The sequence below is a fragment of the Macaca mulatta genome, chromosome 16 (assembly GCF_049350105.2).
Source record: "Macaca mulatta isolate MMU2019108-1 chromosome 16, T2T-MMU8v2.0, whole genome shotgun sequence".
Lineage (NCBI taxonomy): Eukaryota > Metazoa > Chordata > Mammalia > Primates > Cercopithecidae > Macaca > Macaca mulatta.
Genome location: NC_133421.1, coordinates 9715327 through 9731989, shown reverse-complemented (window position 1 = coordinate 9731989; position 16663 = coordinate 9715327). Strand labels below are relative to the sequence as shown.

At 51.5% G+C, this 16663-nt stretch overlaps 1 protein-coding gene and 3 non-coding genes across 27 annotated transcripts; 3 read left to right on the top strand and 1 right to left on the bottom strand.

Moving 5' to 3' along the window:
* The first annotated feature begins 1800 nt into the window (after window positions 1-1800).
* AURKB (aurora kinase B) lies at window positions 1801-15607 on the top strand. 24 transcript variants are annotated; one of them, XM_015118554.3, is made up of 11 exons: window positions 1811-2604; window positions 3790-3972; window positions 9671-9819; window positions 10102-10174; window positions 12501-12603; window positions 12706-12760; window positions 12964-13155; window positions 13444-13582; window positions 13693-13841; window positions 14954-15128; window positions 15300-15607. In XM_015118554.3, exons 4-11 carry the CDS (start codon window positions 10127-10129, stop codon window positions 15471-15473), a joined length of 1035 nt encoding a protein of 344 aa, XP_014974040.1. In that variant the 5' UTR covers window positions 1811-2604; window positions 3790-3972; window positions 9671-9819; window positions 10102-10126; the 3' UTR covers window positions 15474-15607. The 24 variants fall into 24 exon arrangements, with proteins under 24 accessions (XP_077826427.1, XP_077826412.1, XP_028691823.1 ...); XM_077970287.1 differs by lacking the exon at window positions 9671-9819 and having other exon boundaries at window positions 1805-2604; XM_077970301.1 differs by lacking the exons at window positions 3790-3972; window positions 9671-9819 and having other exon boundaries at window positions 1801-2604; window positions 12964-13013; window positions 13444-13592.
* On the top strand, window positions 1993-2064 carry TRNAP-CGG (transfer RNA proline (anticodon CGG)). Its single transcript has one exon. It is a non-coding gene; the product is annotated as a tRNA-Pro (tRNA).
* TRNAG-UCC (transfer RNA glycine (anticodon UCC)) lies at window positions 3260-3331 on the bottom strand. Its single transcript has one exon. It is a non-coding gene; the product is annotated as a tRNA-Gly (tRNA).
* TRNAW-CCA (transfer RNA tryptophan (anticodon CCA)) lies at window positions 3929-4000 on the top strand. Its single transcript has one exon. It is a non-coding gene; the product is annotated as a tRNA-Trp (tRNA).
* Window positions 15608-16663: the final 1056 nt, after the last annotated feature.

Here is a 16663-nt window from a genome sequence, read left to right as displayed (position 1 = left end):
CTGAAGCTAGGCTGGTTAAGGTAGAAATAAATGCAGGAGAGAAGGCAAGAAATAGGATCTGTGGGGTCTTGGCAGGACCTAAACCTCCTTGGAAGATAGGCAGAAAGCTCTCGACACAATTCCATGGCCCACAAACCAACGTAAGATGGGTCTAAAAGTGGGGTCTATGTACGCACTTTTAAAATAATAAAAGTGTGGGGTATGCGGATGGGATTTCAGGGTATGTGTGAACTCTCTGGATTGTATACATATCTAGGAAGAGGGCCATAGCTTTTTTTTTTTGAGATGGAATCTCACTCTGTCACCCAGACTGGAGTGCAGTGGCACGATATTGACTCACTGCAACCTCTGCCTCCTGGGTTTGCGCAATTCTCCTACCTCAGCCTCCCAAGTAGCTGGGATTACAGGCGCGTGCCACCGTGCCGGGCTAATTTTTGTATATTTAGTAGAGACGGTGTTTCACCATTTTGGCCAGGCTGGTCTTGAACTCCTGACTTTGTGATCCACCCGCCTCAGCCTCCCAAAGTGCTGGGATTACAGGTGTGAGCCACCGCCCCCGGGGAAGAGGGTCATAGCTTTCATAAGGGTCATAAAGGATTTAGGCCTCCCCTTCTGCAGAGATTAAGTTCTTCAGACCAGGGAAGAAAGAGGTGACTGGATTATTTTGCAGAGAAAGCTGGAGCCCAAGGGGAGGGAGACAGGAATTGGAAAAGGGTAGGGATGGGGGAGGAGATGCCAGATCAGCCCTGAGAACCTCTTTACCCGTCTCAAAGACTTAGGACACTAATGGGAAAGACTGGGCTAACTTCTGCCCTTCCCCACTGTCTGCCCAGGGACACCTGGGAAAGGACAAATAGGAGCTGAATCCTTCACTGAAGGCCCCGTCAACGTATCTATGGGTTGGGCGTTAGGAACGGCCTGGCCCCACAAATCACATAACTGGGGTGTAGAACAAAATGGTTCCAGAGATGCTACCAGGCTGGTCCAGGACCGATGCAGGCCAGAACCCCGCGGGGAGGACTCCCCAGAACAGGCACTGAGCTGAGGAAAGGCAGAACACGTGGTCTGCTACTGACTCCACCAGATCTTCTGGGACTCTGGGCAGCTCCGGAGTACTGCTAAGTCCCCAAACCGGGTCTACAGGTCTTAGACCACACTCGTGAGGCCACTTGCCTCAGAGCCTTCGGGGGGGTCTTAGGAGGCAGGCAGGAAGGTCTCCTTCTAGGCCATTCTAGGAGGGGACTGGAGAGCAGAGGTTAGACCGGAGGGTAGGGGTAACCTGATCTTACAGTCCAGAAGCCACGAGACTAGTCGCCTGGCCTTGCGCCCCGCCCCACTGCAGGGTGGAAAGCCTGTCCCACTCCAGTCACCCAGATCAATAACGCCCTCCACCGTGGGTCTCCTGGGCCCCAGAAATCGTTCCCTCTTTCCCTCGCCTGGGCACTGCCACGCGGTCTGGGGAACCCGTAGTCTATCGACGGGTCTGGCCCGGGGTTTGCCCTGCCCGTTAGCCCAGGAGGATAGACAGACACGGGGAACTGGTGTTCCCCTAGTGATTTCAAGGCTCATTAACTGTCTCCGACCCGTCCCGAAAGCAAGCAACTCCACCGCTTCTCTTCAAAGCTCTGCAACGAAGGACTAGGTCCAAGGACCGCAGGCGGAGGCGGGAATTGTCAAGATCCCAGGTTACGGAATGGCACCGAGTCGGTGACCAAAGGAAGCAGGAACCCGGGTGTTCAAGGCAGTCCTCCAGGGCGGCGCGGGGGCTAGGCTGAGGCCACTCCCTTCCACTTCCTCGACGCTATTTCCTGGGAGGAGTTGGAGCTGGCGGCCCAGAGCCAAGGGACTCCCAGACCCGTGCTCCAAAATACTAGGCTTGGGGGAGGCTGGTTCCTGAGCGGCGCCAGGACCGTTCTGCCATGCATAGTGGACCCGGCACTACAGCTAGCCTGGCACGACCTCTAGGGCGGTTCGCAACGGCATTCGTACGTCGGCTCGTTGGTCTAGGGGTATGATTCTCGCTTCGGGTGCGAGAGGTCCCGGGTTCAAATCCCGGACGAGCCCTCCTTTACGTTTTGCTGAAATAAGAGTGTCTTCAAGGAATGTGTTACCTGACCAGCGCTGCAGGAGGCTTCACTGGAAATCATCAATGTACAGTAAGCTCTTTTGTGGCACCGGGGTAACAGAAAGAATCTCAGTCCCCAGACCCGCCTGGCATGTCAGGAAGAGACGAGGCACGCCCAGACTTGGGCAGGACGCTCCCTTTCTGCTTCTTGACTTCCTGCGTGGTGTCTCAACTCCGCCACTACAGCCTGGTTTCGGTTTGATTGACACCCATCAATCTATAGTTGTGGATGACAGTGTTCGGGAGAGCCCAGGAACTGTCAGAACTTGGTTCTCTGCAGCCCTGGAGGTACTCTGTCTCTTTCGGTCACTCCGTCTGACGATGGGTGCCTGAAATACACCTACAGTTTCTGGTCGGCTTTTCTCGGTGGTCGGAAGAACAGAACCCTTAGGAACTCTGCTGTCAGCAAGCCGAGTGTAAAGTCCCAGATCAAGGATTTGGAGACGACCATTGACGGGTCACTCCTCGTTAGTATAGTGGTGAGTATCCCCGCCTGTCACGCGGAAGACCGGGGTTCCATTCCCCGAGGGGGAGAATCCAAATGATTTTGCTTTCATTAAATCCGTCCTGGCCCCTGGGATGGAGCTAGAAAAAAGAGGGAAAGGAGGAGGGGAGGAAAGTTTGGCCTACCTCTCCAGCTCGCATTCTAAGTTTCCATTTTAGTTCAAGCAACTTGGAGTTCAAACGTGTACCTAAAGTGGCCACTATCTCCTCCGCTCAATATGTTCATTAGTGCTCAAACTTGATCTAGCTTGCTCCCTCCTTGACGGCAGTGCGCATTTCCAGTCTCTGCTTGAACCTGGGCAAGCAGCCATTTGGCCCCCGGCTGTCCAGGGTGCAGAGCCCGGGCTTTTGTTTCCTTTCACCTCCCTGCGTTTTGTGGATTCGCACTGCGATCCGGGAACAGTAGGCAACCCCGGGCCGAAATTCCGACAGGCTGCTCTCACCTGGAGGGGCTTGCAGGGCGCATCCGCCAGGAGCGCGGTGGTCCGGCAGTGGTCGCAGGTGTAGCGGAAAGCGGGTTCTTTCGGAGAGGACGGTTCCTCAGGAAAACCTCACGAAAATCCTCAACGATGGTGGGGCCCAGAAAACACGAGAAAGAAAAGAGGGAAAAAAAAAAATTCAAAATGCACTTGCGTTGGCCGGGAATCGAACCCGGGTCAACTGCTTGGAAGGCAGCTATGCTCACCACTATACCACCAACGCTTAGGTACTGCTGTTTTCTTTCATACCTCATGTTGATTGCGGTGAGTCGCGTTGGACCCGTGCGGAGCCAGGGAAACAGCATCAGCGAGATCCAGGTAAAAGTAATGGCTGCTGTCGTCTGCCCGGCGCAATTGTGCGTGACCTTTACCGCTAGTGCGCGCCACCCCACATGAACCTGTAGGGTTATGCCCAGTCTACAGACGAGGAAACCAAGGTCCAAAGAAGTTGAGTCACCGGCAGAGCTGGGATTACATCTAAGATCTCTCCAGGGGGCGAGAACTGCAGCGGCATCATGATGATTTATCATCTCCAGAAAAAAAAAAAAAAAAGAGTCCTAGACGCATAAAAATCGCTTCTCTGTAGAGTGGGCTCAATGAGCTCAATGTGATTCAAGTTAAGGAACTGGGCCCTAAGTCAAATGCGCCTAAACACAATTTGCCTCTTTATTATTTATTCAGATTCCTACGTACGTGCGCCCACATCTCGTCAGCTGGTGCCTCGCAGAAATGCGCTGACAAATCTTAAAGATACGGCTTCATGACAAAAGTCCTCCCCTTATTGCTGTTCAAGAGACCCCTCAAGTCACCCTCTCGGGCAGGCCTCGTGGCGCAACGGTAGCGCGTCTGACTCCAGATCAGAAGGTTGCGTGTTCAAATCACGTCGGGGTCAAACCAAACATTGTTTTCCCTAATCAAATAGATTTACGGTGACATTTTTAGGGACAGGACAAAAAAAACCTCCTCAGTAGAAGGATAGGAGGGGAATGAGACAAATGTGAACGTTATTCAGAAGTTGGGTACAATTTCAGTTGGGTACAGACTTTCAGCACTATGTGATATATCCCTGAGGCAAAACTGCACATGTACCCCTAAAGTCTATAAAAGTAAAAATAAATTTAAAAATTAAAAAAATTACTGTTGTATGGAAATTTTTTAAGAATTTTTTTCAATTATTATTGTTTGTTTGTATCTTTTTTCCCTTGAGATGGAGTTTCTCTTTTGTTGCCTAGGCTGGAATGCAATGGCACTATTTCAGCTCACCGCAACCTCCAGCCATGGGTTCAAAAGGATTCTCCTGCCTCAGCGTCCCGAGTAGCTGGGATTACAGGCATGCACCACCACGCCCGGCTAATTTTGTATTTTTAGTAGAGAGGGGGTGTCTCCATATTGGTCAGGCTGGTCTCGAACTCCCAACCTCTGGTGATCCGCCCGCCTGGGCCTCCCAAAGTGCTGGGATTACAGGTGTGAGCCACCGTGCCCAGCCTTTTTAAATGTTTTTAATAATCTCTGCTGTTCTATGTATGTTTACTTAACACTGAACACAAGGATATTAAATACAAATACTACCTTTCTCCAGACTTCCCAGCAGTCACTAGAAGCCCAGGACCACGTGCCTTTTGGCTGCTTCCAGTAAATCGAAAAACAAAACCGGTGGGGCGGGGTGGTTCATGCCTATAATCCCAGCACTTTGGGATGCCAAGGAGGGCAGATCACCTGAGGTCGGGAGTTTGAGACCAGCCTGGCCAACATGGTGAAACCCATCTCTACCAAAAATACAAAAAAATTAGCCAGGCATGGTGGCACATGCCTGTAATCCCAGCTACTTGGGAGGCTGAGGCAGGAGAATCACTTGAGCTTGGGAGGCGGAGGTTGCAGTGAGCTGAGATCATGCCATTACTCTCCAACCTGGGGGACAGAGTGAGGCTTCGTCTCAAAAAAAAAAAAAAAAAAAAAAAAGGGAAATACACTTACAGTCCTTGTTTCTCTAACTGGTCATGTAGTGGTAGTTGATAACTAGCTTCTTTTTTTTTTTTTTTTTGAGATGGAGTCTCACTCTGTCACTTAGGTTGGAGTGCAGTAGAGTGCAGGTGATTCACCTATCTCGGCCTCCCAAAGTGCTGGGATTACAGGCGTGAGCCACCATGCACAGCCATTTAAAAAATATTTTTAGTAGAGACGGGGTTTCATCATGTTGGCCAGGCTGGTCTCAAACTCCTGACATCAGGTGATCCTCCCGCCTCAGCTTCCTAAAGTGTTGGGAATATAGGCTTGTAATCCCAGCACTTTGGGAGACCGAAGTGGATGGATCACAAGGATGGGAGTTCAAGACAAGCCTGGCCAACGTGGTGAAACTCCATGTCTACTAAAAATACAAAAATTAGCCAGGCGTGGTGGCGGGCTCCTGTAGTCACAGCTACTGGGGAGGCTGAGGCAGGAAAATCACTTGAATCCGGGAGGCGGAGCTTGCAGTGAGTCGAGATTGCGCCATTGCACTCCAGCCTGGGCGGCAGAGAGACTCCATCTCAAAAAAAAAAAAAAATCCTTTATAATAAACTAGTGAACATTTTTCCCTGAGTTCTGTGAGCCACTCTAGCAAATTCATTGAACATAAAGAGAGAATTGTAGAAACCCCAACTTATACCTAGTTAGTCATAAGTACAGGTAAAACAACCTGAGGCTTGTGGTTGGCATCCAAAGTGAGGGGCAGCCTTGTGGGACTAAGCCGTCAACCTGTGGGATCTGATGCTCTCTCCAGGTAGATAGTGTCAGAATCGAATTGGAAGACTCCCGGCTGATGGCTGCTGCAGAACTATTGCTTGCTTGGTAGTGGAGTAAAATCCCCACACATGTGGTCGCAGAAGTCTCCTGTGTTGATTGCTGTGGTGTGAGGGCAGAGGAAAAATTGGGTCTTTTTTTTTTTTTTTTTTTTTTTTTTGAGACGGAGTCTCGCTCTGTCGCCCAGGCTGGAGTGCAGTGGCCGGATCTCAGCTCACTGCAAGCTCCGCCTCCCGGGTTCACGCCATTCTCCTGCCTCAGCCTCCCGAGTAGCTGGCACTACAGGCGCCCGCCACCTCGCCCGGCTAGTTTTTTGTATTTTTTAGTAGAGACGGGGTTTCACCGTGTTAGCCAGGATAGTCTCGATCTCCTGACCTCGTGATCCACCCGTCTCGGCCTCCCAAAGTGCTGGGATTACAGGCTTGAGCCACCGCGCCCGGCCTTTTTTTTTTTTTTTAGACAGATTCTTGTTGTGTTGCCCAGGCTGGAGTGCAGTGGCGTGATCTCAGCTCACTGCAACACTCCCAGGTTTAAGCAATTCTTGTGCCTCACTCAGCCTCCTGAGTAGCTGGGACTACAGGTACCTGCCACCACAACTGGCCTTTTTTTTTTTTTTTTCGAGATGGAGTCTAGCTCTGTCACCCAGGCTGGAGTGCAGTAGTGCGATCTCGATTCCCTGCAACCTCCACCTCCCGGGTTCAAGCGATTCTCCTGCCTCAGCCTCCCAAGTAGCTGGGATTACAGGCTCCTGCCACCACACCCAGCTAATTTTTGTATTTTTAGTAGAGTGGGGTTTCACTGTGTTGGCCATGCTGGTCTTGAACTCCTGACCTCGTGATCCGCCTGCCTCAGCCTTCCAAAGTGCTGGGATTACAAGCATGAGCCACCACGCCTGGCCAGAACTGGCTAATTTTTTGTATTTTAGTAGTGATGGGTTTCACCATGTTGCCCAGGGTGGTCTTGAACTCCTGAGCTCAGGCAATCCACTCTCCTGGGGCTCCTGAAGTGCTAGGATTACAGGTGTGAGCCACTGTACCCGGCCCGTTTTTTGTTTTTATTGAGACAGGGTGTCACTCTCATGTCGGAGCTGGAGTGCAGTGGCACAATCATGGCTCACCACAGCCTTGACCTCTGGGCTCTGCTGATTCTCCTGCCTCAGCCTACCAAGTAGCTTGGACTAGAGGCCAAGTGTATGCTTGGACTAGAGGCATACACTACCATACCCGGCTAATTTTTTGTGTGTTTTTTGTAGAGACGGGGTTTCACCATGTTGCCCAGGCTGATCTTAAACTCCTGGGATCAAGTGATACAGCTGCCTTGGCCTCCCAAAGTGCTGGGGTTACAGGCATTAGCCGCCAAGCCCAGCCATGGTTTGTTTTTTCTACACGGTATGCTTTAAACGGAAAATAGCATTTAGAATGCATTCAGGAAGAATATCTATTGTTCGTGTAGGAAAAGTGCTAATGGAGGCATGCAGAGGCATGCAGACAATGTCATCAAGTCCTGGAGTGCTTTCCAGGCCTCTCTTCTGCCTTCTGCAATGTTAGGCTTCAATGTCAAGCTGCTTCCTTCAGTAGCACTAGAAGCAGCAATGAGGGCTGCATGCTTCCCTGCTCACTTCCAGAAATCCCTTCCTCCATACCATGCCCTATACCTCTTTTCATCTATATCCTTTGAAATACACTTTATGATAAACCAGTAAACGTTAAGTGCTTCCTTGAGCTGCCCAGCATTCTGAGCAAGAAAAGTGATTCCCACTAGCTGGTCCACTGAAGTCACATGCTTATATCCCTGATCCAATAACCAGAATCTGGAATAAAACCTGTTGATTAGTGTAAGTCAATTGGGACTCATTTCTGGACCTGGAATGGAGTCAGTTTCCTTCTCAAACCCTCAAAACTCTAAGTGCTTTCAGAACTGGGAATAGGCCGGGCGCGGTGGCTCAAGCCTGTAATCCCAGCACTCTGGGAGGCCGAGGCGGGCGGATCACGAGGTCAGGAGATCGAGACCATCCTGGCTAACACGGTGAAACCCCGTCTCTACTTAAAAAATACAAAAAACTAGCCGGGCGAGGTGGCGGGCGCCTGTAGTCCCAGCTATTCGGGAGGCTGAGGCAGGAGAATGGCGTAAACTCGGGAGGTGGAGCTTGCAGTGAGCTGAGATCCGGCCACTGCACTCCAGCCCAGGCTACAGAGCGAGACTCCGTCTCACAAAAAAAAAAAAAAAAAAAAAAAGAACTGGGAATAAGGCTGGGCGCAGTGGCTCATGCCTGTAATCCAAGCACTTTGGGAGGCCAAGGTGGGCGGATCACCTGAGGTCAAGAGTTTGAGACCAGCCTGACCAATGGGATGAAATCCCGTCTCTACTAAAAATACAAAAATCAGCTGGCGTGGTCACATGCGCCTGTAATCCCAGCTACTCGGGAGGCTGATACAGGAGAATCGCTTGAACCCGGGAGGAGGAGGTTGCGGTGAGCCGAGATGGTGCCATTGCACTCCAGCCTGGGCAACACAGCAAAACTTCGTCTCAAAAAACAAAAACAAACAAACAAACAAACAAAGAAGTGGTATTTAATTAGGTCTTCATCAACCTAGGGATTTGGGGTTGTCAGCAACAGAAACTACTACAGAAACCGACTACTTAGACTGGAGAGACAGGTGGTCCCCTAAGGGAAAATAAGAGTGTTAGGAGAAAGGAGAAGAGTGCTGGACAGTACATACTTAACAAGTATCCACTGGTTATTTCATAGAAGACCCAGAAATGTATTTATTTACAGTAATGTATTCATTACCCAGTAATGAAATCTGAGGGTTAGGAAGAGCAGAAAAGAAGGGAGTGTGGCAGGAAGGAGGAAAAATCAAAGTGGGCCCAAACAACATGGCAGCTAACAGAGATCTTGCAAGGAAAGGTCTACTCGTGGAAAACTCCTCCCAGGAATGTCAGAACTTTTAATAACGACATAGTAATGACACAAGAATAAACACACAGCCAAATGAGCAAACAACAGAATACAAAGTCTAGACATAGACACAAGTAAATATGCTAACATTATATATCAAGGGCAGCATTTAAATTCTGTTGGGGCAGTTTGTTTAACAAATGGTGTTGACATAACTGGCTGTCCATCGCGCAGAAGTTAGACCCCAGCTCATACATGTATAAGGATAAACTCCAGTTATATTAAAGATTTAATTTTTTTTATAAAAAGAAGAAGGCCGGGCGCGGTGGCTCACGCCTGTAATACCAGCATTTGGGGAAGCCCAGGCGGGTGGATCACCTGAGGACAGGAGTTCAAGACCAGATTGGCCAACATAGCGAAAACCCGTCTCTACCAAAAATACAAAAATTCCGGGCGCCTGTAATCCCAGCCACTCGGGTGGCTGAGGCACGAGAATCGCTTGAAACCGGGAGGCAGAGGTTGCAGCAAGCCGAGATAGCACCACTATACTCCAGCCTGGGCGACAGAGAGAGACTCTGTCTCAAAAACGGAAAGGGGAGGGGAGGGGAGAAGAGGAGGGGAGGGGAGGAGAGGGGAGGAGGGGAGGGGAGGAGGGGAGGGGAGGAGGGGAGGGGAGAAGAGGAGGGGAGGGGAGAAGAGGAGGGGAGGGGAGGGGAGGGGAGGGGAGGGGAGGGGAGGGAAGGGAAGGGAAGGGAAGGGAAGGGAAGGGAAGGGAAGAAAAGAAAAGAAAAAGGAAGATAATTCACTGGGGGAATGTGGGGAAACCTTCCTAAGCTGGAAGCCAAGCGTGCCTCTTCCGTTGGGTTCCCATTACTTACGTCACAGGACATCGAGCCAATGGGAACTAGGCATGGGCGACGAGCTCACCCAATGGGGCCGGGGCGGGAGATTTGAAAGGTCCTCGGCCAGGGCGTGGCGTGGCAGATTCAGTTGTTTGCGGGCGGCCGGGAGAGTAGCAGTACCTTGGACCTCAGGTGAGCTGGCCTCCTGTCGCAGGCCTTGCGCCAGGAGTGGGCAGATGATCAGGCAGATCAGAGGGTCCGTTGGGCTGGCCTGCGCGCACACTGCAGGGCTGGAAGGAGGTAGGGATGATAGCAGGGTGGGGGCGGTGAGACAAGCGCCCGGATTGGAGCTAGTGTGCTGACCTGCTCCCTTTTACCAGCTCGGGCTAGCGCTTCCGGCTTGATCGGTCCAACCCCTCCCTCTCTCTCTCTCTTTTTCTCTGCTTCTCACGGCTGTTTCCCTTCTCCGCCCAGCTCTCCTCCCCCTTTCCCTCTAAGGATGGCCCAGAAGGAGAACGCCTACCCCTGGCCCTACGGCCGGCAGACGGTAAGGCCCTTCCCTCCTTCCCCGCGCCCACATGACCCCGCATGGCGAGTTCCTGCCGGGAAACTTGAGATCGTGCAAAGAGCAATCCCTTATGCACTTTCTTTCCCGTTATGCTCCAAAGTACGCGCCCCAAGTTTGATGACAGAACCTGGTCTGGGCATTTGTAGCCAGCCACATCCTGTTAGGTGCTGCCAACTTGTATCTGACCAGCCAGTGACTACCAGCCGGTGAGGGCCTCTGCAGGGTTCATCACACACAAGTGATATCTGGGACTGAGCAGGCAGGGCCTGGCCTTCAGGCCATGATTCCCAACCCATGTCCTGAAAAAAATAAACTAGACAGCAAATATAAATAGACTCTAAAAGGATATAAAGTTACTGTTTAAAAGGTCCAGGGCAAGTCTAAATTATAATTTGGAATTAATGAGTAAGTTGAGGTAAGGATCTCAATGAATCTAAATGGATTTATTTCCCAGTTGTCCAGACAGATTTCATTGAGGGGCCTCCTCTCTGATTTGAAATGCCACCTTTATTATATATATAAATTCCCACATATATGTGGGTCTATTTCTGGACTGTATTTTATTCAACTTGCTTATTTGTAGATCTGTACCAATATCACTATTTGGGAAGAGGTTTTTAGGGGCATAGGGGCTCTCTTCTCTTGGCTGAAGAAGAAGGAAGGGGCCCTGCATAGGCTTTGCTCCCTGTTTGTGGAGCTCGGGCTTCCTGGAGAATCTGCCTGTCCCCTTGTTCATCAGCTCCCTCCCTCACGGAGCAATGAGTGAGGCTGTCAGGAATGGAGTCTGAATGAGAAACCATTGTCACTTTTACCTTGGTCACTCCTAAAAGAAAGTGTATCTATTATTTTGAGAAGCTGAAAGTGAGGCCAGGTGCAGTGGCTCATACCTGTAATCGTGGGAGGCTGAGGCAGGTGGATCACCTGAGGTCAGGAGTTCGAGACCAGCCTGGCCAACATGGTGAAACCCTGTCTCTACTAAAAATACAAAAATTAGCCAGGCATGGTGGCGGACGCCTGTAATCCCAGCTACTCAGGAGGCTGAGGCAGAAGAATTGCCTGAACCTGGGAGGTGGAGGTTGCAGTGAGCCGAGATGGCGCCATTGCACTCCAGCCTGGGTAATAGAGCAAGACTCCATCTCAGAAGAAAAAAAAGAAGGTGAAAGTGAGAAGTGGTCCGGGGCCATCAGAGTAGCTCTTAGTGTCCTTAAAGGCTGTTCTTGCAAAGGTGTAACCCCTGGTTATTGCTATAACATTCAAGGCCTCAAGCTTCTTATCTAAGCCTTAATAAACTAAGCTTTTTGGGAGACTTTGAGAATACCTCTGTCTAAACCCCTTGAATTGTGGGTGTTCACAGTAGACACCCAGCTCTCTACTGTGGTGTAGGTGAGAGGCTAGATGAATGGCTGTGGTGTTATGGACAGGACTTATACAAGTTGAACAGCTTCATGCCTGAAAAGTGTGGGCCAGGGCCAAAGAGGTGAAATGTTAGGTGTTGGTGTGAGTCTTTTGCCCCTTATCTTAGGCCTACTTAGGTTATTTTTTAATTTTTTTATTTTTATTTTTTAGAGACAGTCTCACTCTGTCGCCCAGGCTGGAGTGCAGTGGCGCAATCTCAACTCACTGCAACCTCTGCTGCCCGGGCTCAAGCAATTCTCCTGCCTCAGCCTCTCAAGTAGCTGGGATTACAGGACCCGCACCCGGCTAATTTTTTTTTTTTTTTTTGAGACGAAGTCTAGCTCTGTCGCCCAGGCTAGAGTGCAATGGCACAATCTCGGCCCACTGCAACCTCTGCCTCCTAGGTTCAAGCGATTCTCCTGCCTCAGCCTCCTGAGTAGGTGGGATTACAGGCACTCGCCACCACGCCCAGCTAATTTTTGTATTTTTAGTAGAGTGGGGTTTCACTGTGTTGGCCATGCTGGTCTCGAACTCCTGACCTCGTGATCCGCCTGCCTCAGCCTTCCAAAGTGCTGGGATTACAAGCGTGACCCACCACACCCAGCCGCACTGGGCTAATTTTTTGTATTTTTAGTAGAGACGGGGTTTCACCATGTTGGCCAGGCTGGTCTTGAACTCCTGACTGTGTGAGCCACTGCGCCCGGCCCTAGGTTGTTTATTAATAACCCATTTTAACATGGGACTGTGAGCAGAGGCTGGGAGGCAAAACTGTCACATCAGTGTTTCTCTTTGAATTGGGGGTGGGCGGGTGGGTGGCTCTTTAGCAAGGGGCTGAAATACTGCTTGCAGCACATTCCACCCGGGTCATCAGACAAAGGCACCCTCAGAGCTACCCCCTGCTCCTTCTCAGGCTCCGTCTGGCCTGAGCACCCTGCCCCAGCGAGTCCTCCGGAAAGAGCCTGTCACCCCATCTGCACTTGTCCTCATGAGCCGCTCCAATGTCCAGCCCACAGGTACCTGGGGCAAGGGGGAGAGGACTGATGAGCGTCTATGGGAGGGTTTAGGGATGAGAAGGTCATCCCTGCTCTCATTCAACTTACCTGTTGTCTCCTTAGCTGCCCCTGGCCAGAAGGTGGTGGAGAACAGCAGTGGGACACCCAACATCTTAATGTAAGTGCCCCAAGCCTTGGGGTGGAGGGAGGTGAGGGGACAGTGAATGGGCAGGAAGTCGGGAAGATAAAACCTAAGGGCAGGAGGAGTAGAGATGAAGAGCAGTGGGGCGGGGGACAGGATGAGATGAGGAAGCGGAGAGAAAGCAAACCTCTTAATAACCAAAACCGGTTCTGAGTTGCCTTCCCCCACTTTCTAAGCAGGCGGCACTTCACAATTGATGACTTTGAGATTGGGCGTCCTCTAGGCAAAGGCAAGTTTGGAAACGTGTACTTGGCTCGGGAGAAGAAAAGCCATTTCATCGTGGCGCTCAAGGTCCTCTTCAAGTCCCAGATAGAGAAGGAGGGCGTGGAGCATCAGCTGCGCAGAGAGATCGAAATCCAGGCCCACCTGCAGTATGGGTTGATGCCCCCTGAGCCGAAGCCCCTCTGCTCCCTCACCCCAGCTCCTCACTCAGCCCTACCTCATCCAGATTGCGTTCTCTGTAGCTACGGCTAGTGAGCCCCATTTAGCCCTTAGTCCTGGCCAGAGCCTTGAATCCAGAAATCTGCCTCCAGTTTCCCCTTCCCACTCCCATTCCTGGTGTCCCCAGCCTGGGCCACGTCTGACCCCAGTTTGCTCCTATTATCTTTCCCAGCTCTTTTATGCCTTTGGCCTGAGGCTTCCTCTGTCTCTTCCCTCAGCCATCCCAACATCCTGCGTCTTTACAACTATTTTTATGACCGGAGGAGGATCTACTTGATTCTAGAGTATGCGCCCCGCGGGGAGCTCTACAAGGAGCTGCAGAAGAGCCGCACATTTGACGAGCAGCGAACAGCCACGGTCCGGGCGGGTGGGCACCTGGGCCGCCAGTAGGGGGCTGGAGGCTGAGGGTGTGCTGCTTGTAGCTGGAGGTCCATCCTTGTCTGATTGCCTGTCGTTGCCCCTCCCAGATCATGGAGGAGTTGGCAGATGCTCTGATGTACTGCCACGGGAAAAAGGTGATTCACAGAGACATAAAGCCAGAGAATCTGCTCTTAGGGCTCAAGGGAGAGCTGAAGATTGCTGACTTTGGCTGGTCTGTGCATGCGCCCTCCCTGAGGTATGGTGGCCTGGGAGGCCAGCCCTGGGTGTGAGGCGGGGCCGTTAAAACCTCTCCAGGGGCTGGGCGTGCTGGCTCACGCCTGTAATACCCGCACTTTGGGAGGCTGAGGCGGGCAGATCACCTGAGGTCAGGAGTTCGAAACTAGCTTTGCCAACATGCTGAAACCTTGTCTCTACTAAATATACAAAAATTAGCCGGGCATGGTGGCGGACACCAGTAATCCCAGCTACTCGGGAGGCTGAGGCAGGAGAATTGTTTGAACCTGGGAGGCGGAGGTTGCAGTGAGCCGAGATTGCGCCATTGCACTCCAGCCTGGACGGCAGAGTGAGACTCCTCTCAAAAAAAACAAACAAAATGGTTAGAATGTGGTGCTAAGAACCCCAAGGTCATGGGTTTGATCCCCGTATGAGCCAATGGTAAAACTTTGGCCAGGTGCGGTGGCTCACGCCTGCTAATCCCAGCACTTTGGGAGGCCAAGGCAGGTGGATCACTTGAGGCCAGGAGTTCAAGGCTAGCGGACTAGCCTGGCCAACATGGCGAAACCCCATCGTTACTAAAAATACAAAATGTATTAAGCAGACATGGAGGTGCACACTTGCAATCCCAGCTGTGCGGGAGGCTGAGACATGAGAATCACTTGAATCCGGGAGGCAAAGGTTGCAGTGAGCCAAGATCGCCCCCTTGCACTCCATCCTGGACTCTGTCTCAAAAAAGCCCGGAGCAGTGGCCTTTTTTCCTCCCACATCATTTTTTAACGGTTTCATAGTATCACATAGTAGCTGATTTATTTAAGCAGAACATGCCTGATGGGCATTAGAGATGTCCCCAGTGAACTCCAAAATGAACTCCAAATGAACACTGCCCTCATAGCAGAGTATCTCATTAAGACATATCCTTCAGCGTGGAGTTGCTGGGGCTGTGTGCAGGCTTACCTCTGGGGCTTTCAGATATGTCATCACCCCAACCCCACCCCCACTCCAGTAACCCTGCCTGGCTGGACCTCTCCCCTGGTACCTCCCGTGGTCTTTTGGCTCCCTGCCATCAGGTAGCAGGGAAAGGAGAGTTCCTATGTCACTGGGACCCCTGCCCACGCCCCTTATCCCTCCCAGGAGGAAGACAATGTGTGGCACCCTGGACTACCTGCCCCCAGAGATGATTGAGGGGCGCACACACAACGAGAAGGTGGATCTGTGGTGCATTGGAGTGCTTTGCTATGAGTTGCTGGTGGGAAACCCACCGTTTGAGAGCGCATCACACAACGAGACCTATCGGCGCATCGTCAAGGTGGGAGGGCGGCCTGGGCTTCGTGCCAGCTCCAGAGGCCAGGGGCTGGGGGGCTGGGGGTGGGCAGAGTGTATCCGCGTGGCCCTAAGTAACTCCAGACAGAATGGGTAGTCAAGGAAGATGTAGCCAGGGTGAAAGTAATGCAGCCCTTCCATCTCTTCACACCTGCAGGTGGACCTAAAGTTCCCCGCTTCTGTGCCCACGGGAGCCCAGGACCTCATCTCTAAACTGCTCAGGCATAACCCCTCGGAACGGCTGCCCCTGGCCCAGGTCTCAGCCCACCCCTGGGTCCGGGCCAACTCTCGGAGGGTGCTGCCTCCCTCTGCCCTTCAATCTGTTGCCTGATGGTCCCTGTCATTCACTGGGGTGTGTCTGTGTTTTGTATGTTTGTGTATGTATAGGGGAAAGAAGGGATCCTGAACTGTTCCCTTATCTGTCTTCTACCTCCTCCTTTGTTTAATAAAGGCTGAAGCTTTTTGTACTGATGCGTGTAGTTGTTTCTAGGTGGAGGCTTTGCTGTGGAGGAAGCTGTTCCCTAGAAGGAGAGGTGGCTCACCCTGAGGAGCTGGGATGAGCATTGCTTTGCTATCCCTGGTAACACCCAACCCTCTCAGCTCTGACACCCACCTGGTCAGCTCCCAGCCACCCCCACCCCTACCCCCACTTTCACCTCTACCCTGTCTGTTCTTTCCATTGCTCTGACTCCCAGAGCCCGGGGGCACTGGGGGCCCTGGCTCCCCATTGCTACATTGGAACACCAGCCATCTCTGGCCACCTTCTTTCACCTCTCTCTTGGTTGTCCAACTTCTAGTTTTTCCTTTTCTGTTTCATTCTCTGCCCCTTTGCCAGCGTAGGAGCAGCTGAACAATTCTGTACCCTAGAAACTGTCTTTGATTCTTTTACTGCTCTGGTCAGGATCTAGTACAGGAGCCAATAGAAGCAGTAGTGATTCTGTCTTGTTCCTGACACAAGGTTTCACTGTCATGTATGATGCTTGCTGTAGGTTTTTGATAGATACCCTTTATCAGGTTAAATAGGGCCTATTTACTCCTAGTTTACTCAGTCTTTAAAAAAAAAAAAAAAAAAAAAAAGTTAAGTCCAGATGCCTGCAATCTGGCTCATGCCTGCAATCCCAGCACTTTCAGAGGCCGAGGCGGGCGGATCACGAGGTCAAGAGATCGAGACCATCCTGGCCAACATGGTGAAACCCCATCTCTACTAAAAATACAAAAATTAGCTGAGCATGGTGGTGCATGCCTATAATTCCAGCTACTCAGGAAGCTGAGGCAGGAGAATCTCTTGAACTGGGGAGGTGGAGGTTTCAGCAAGCCCAAATCGCACCAATGCACTCCAGCCTGGCGACAGAGCAGGACGGAGCCTCACCCTGTGGTGCAGGATGGAGTGCAGTGGCCTGATCTCGGCTCACTGCAACCTCCAACCTCCTCTCGGGTTCAAGCTATTCTCCTGCCTCAGCCTGCCGAGTAGCTGAGATTACAGGCCTATAATTTACAGGCTATAATTATAGCCTATAATTT

Coding starts and splice junctions, on each gene's coding strand:
- AURKB (XM_028835990.2), top strand. CDS start 10,127: ATGGCCCAGAAGGAGAACGCCTACCCCTGGCCCTACGGCCGGCAGACG. Junction 12,761..12,960: donor GGGACACCCAACATCTTAAT/GTAAGTGCCCCA, acceptor CCACTTTCTAAG/CAGGCGGCACTTCACAATTG. Junction 13,156..13,443: donor GAAATCCAGGCCCACCTGCA/GTATGGGTTGAT, acceptor CTCTTCCCTCAG/CCATCCCAACATCCTGCGTC.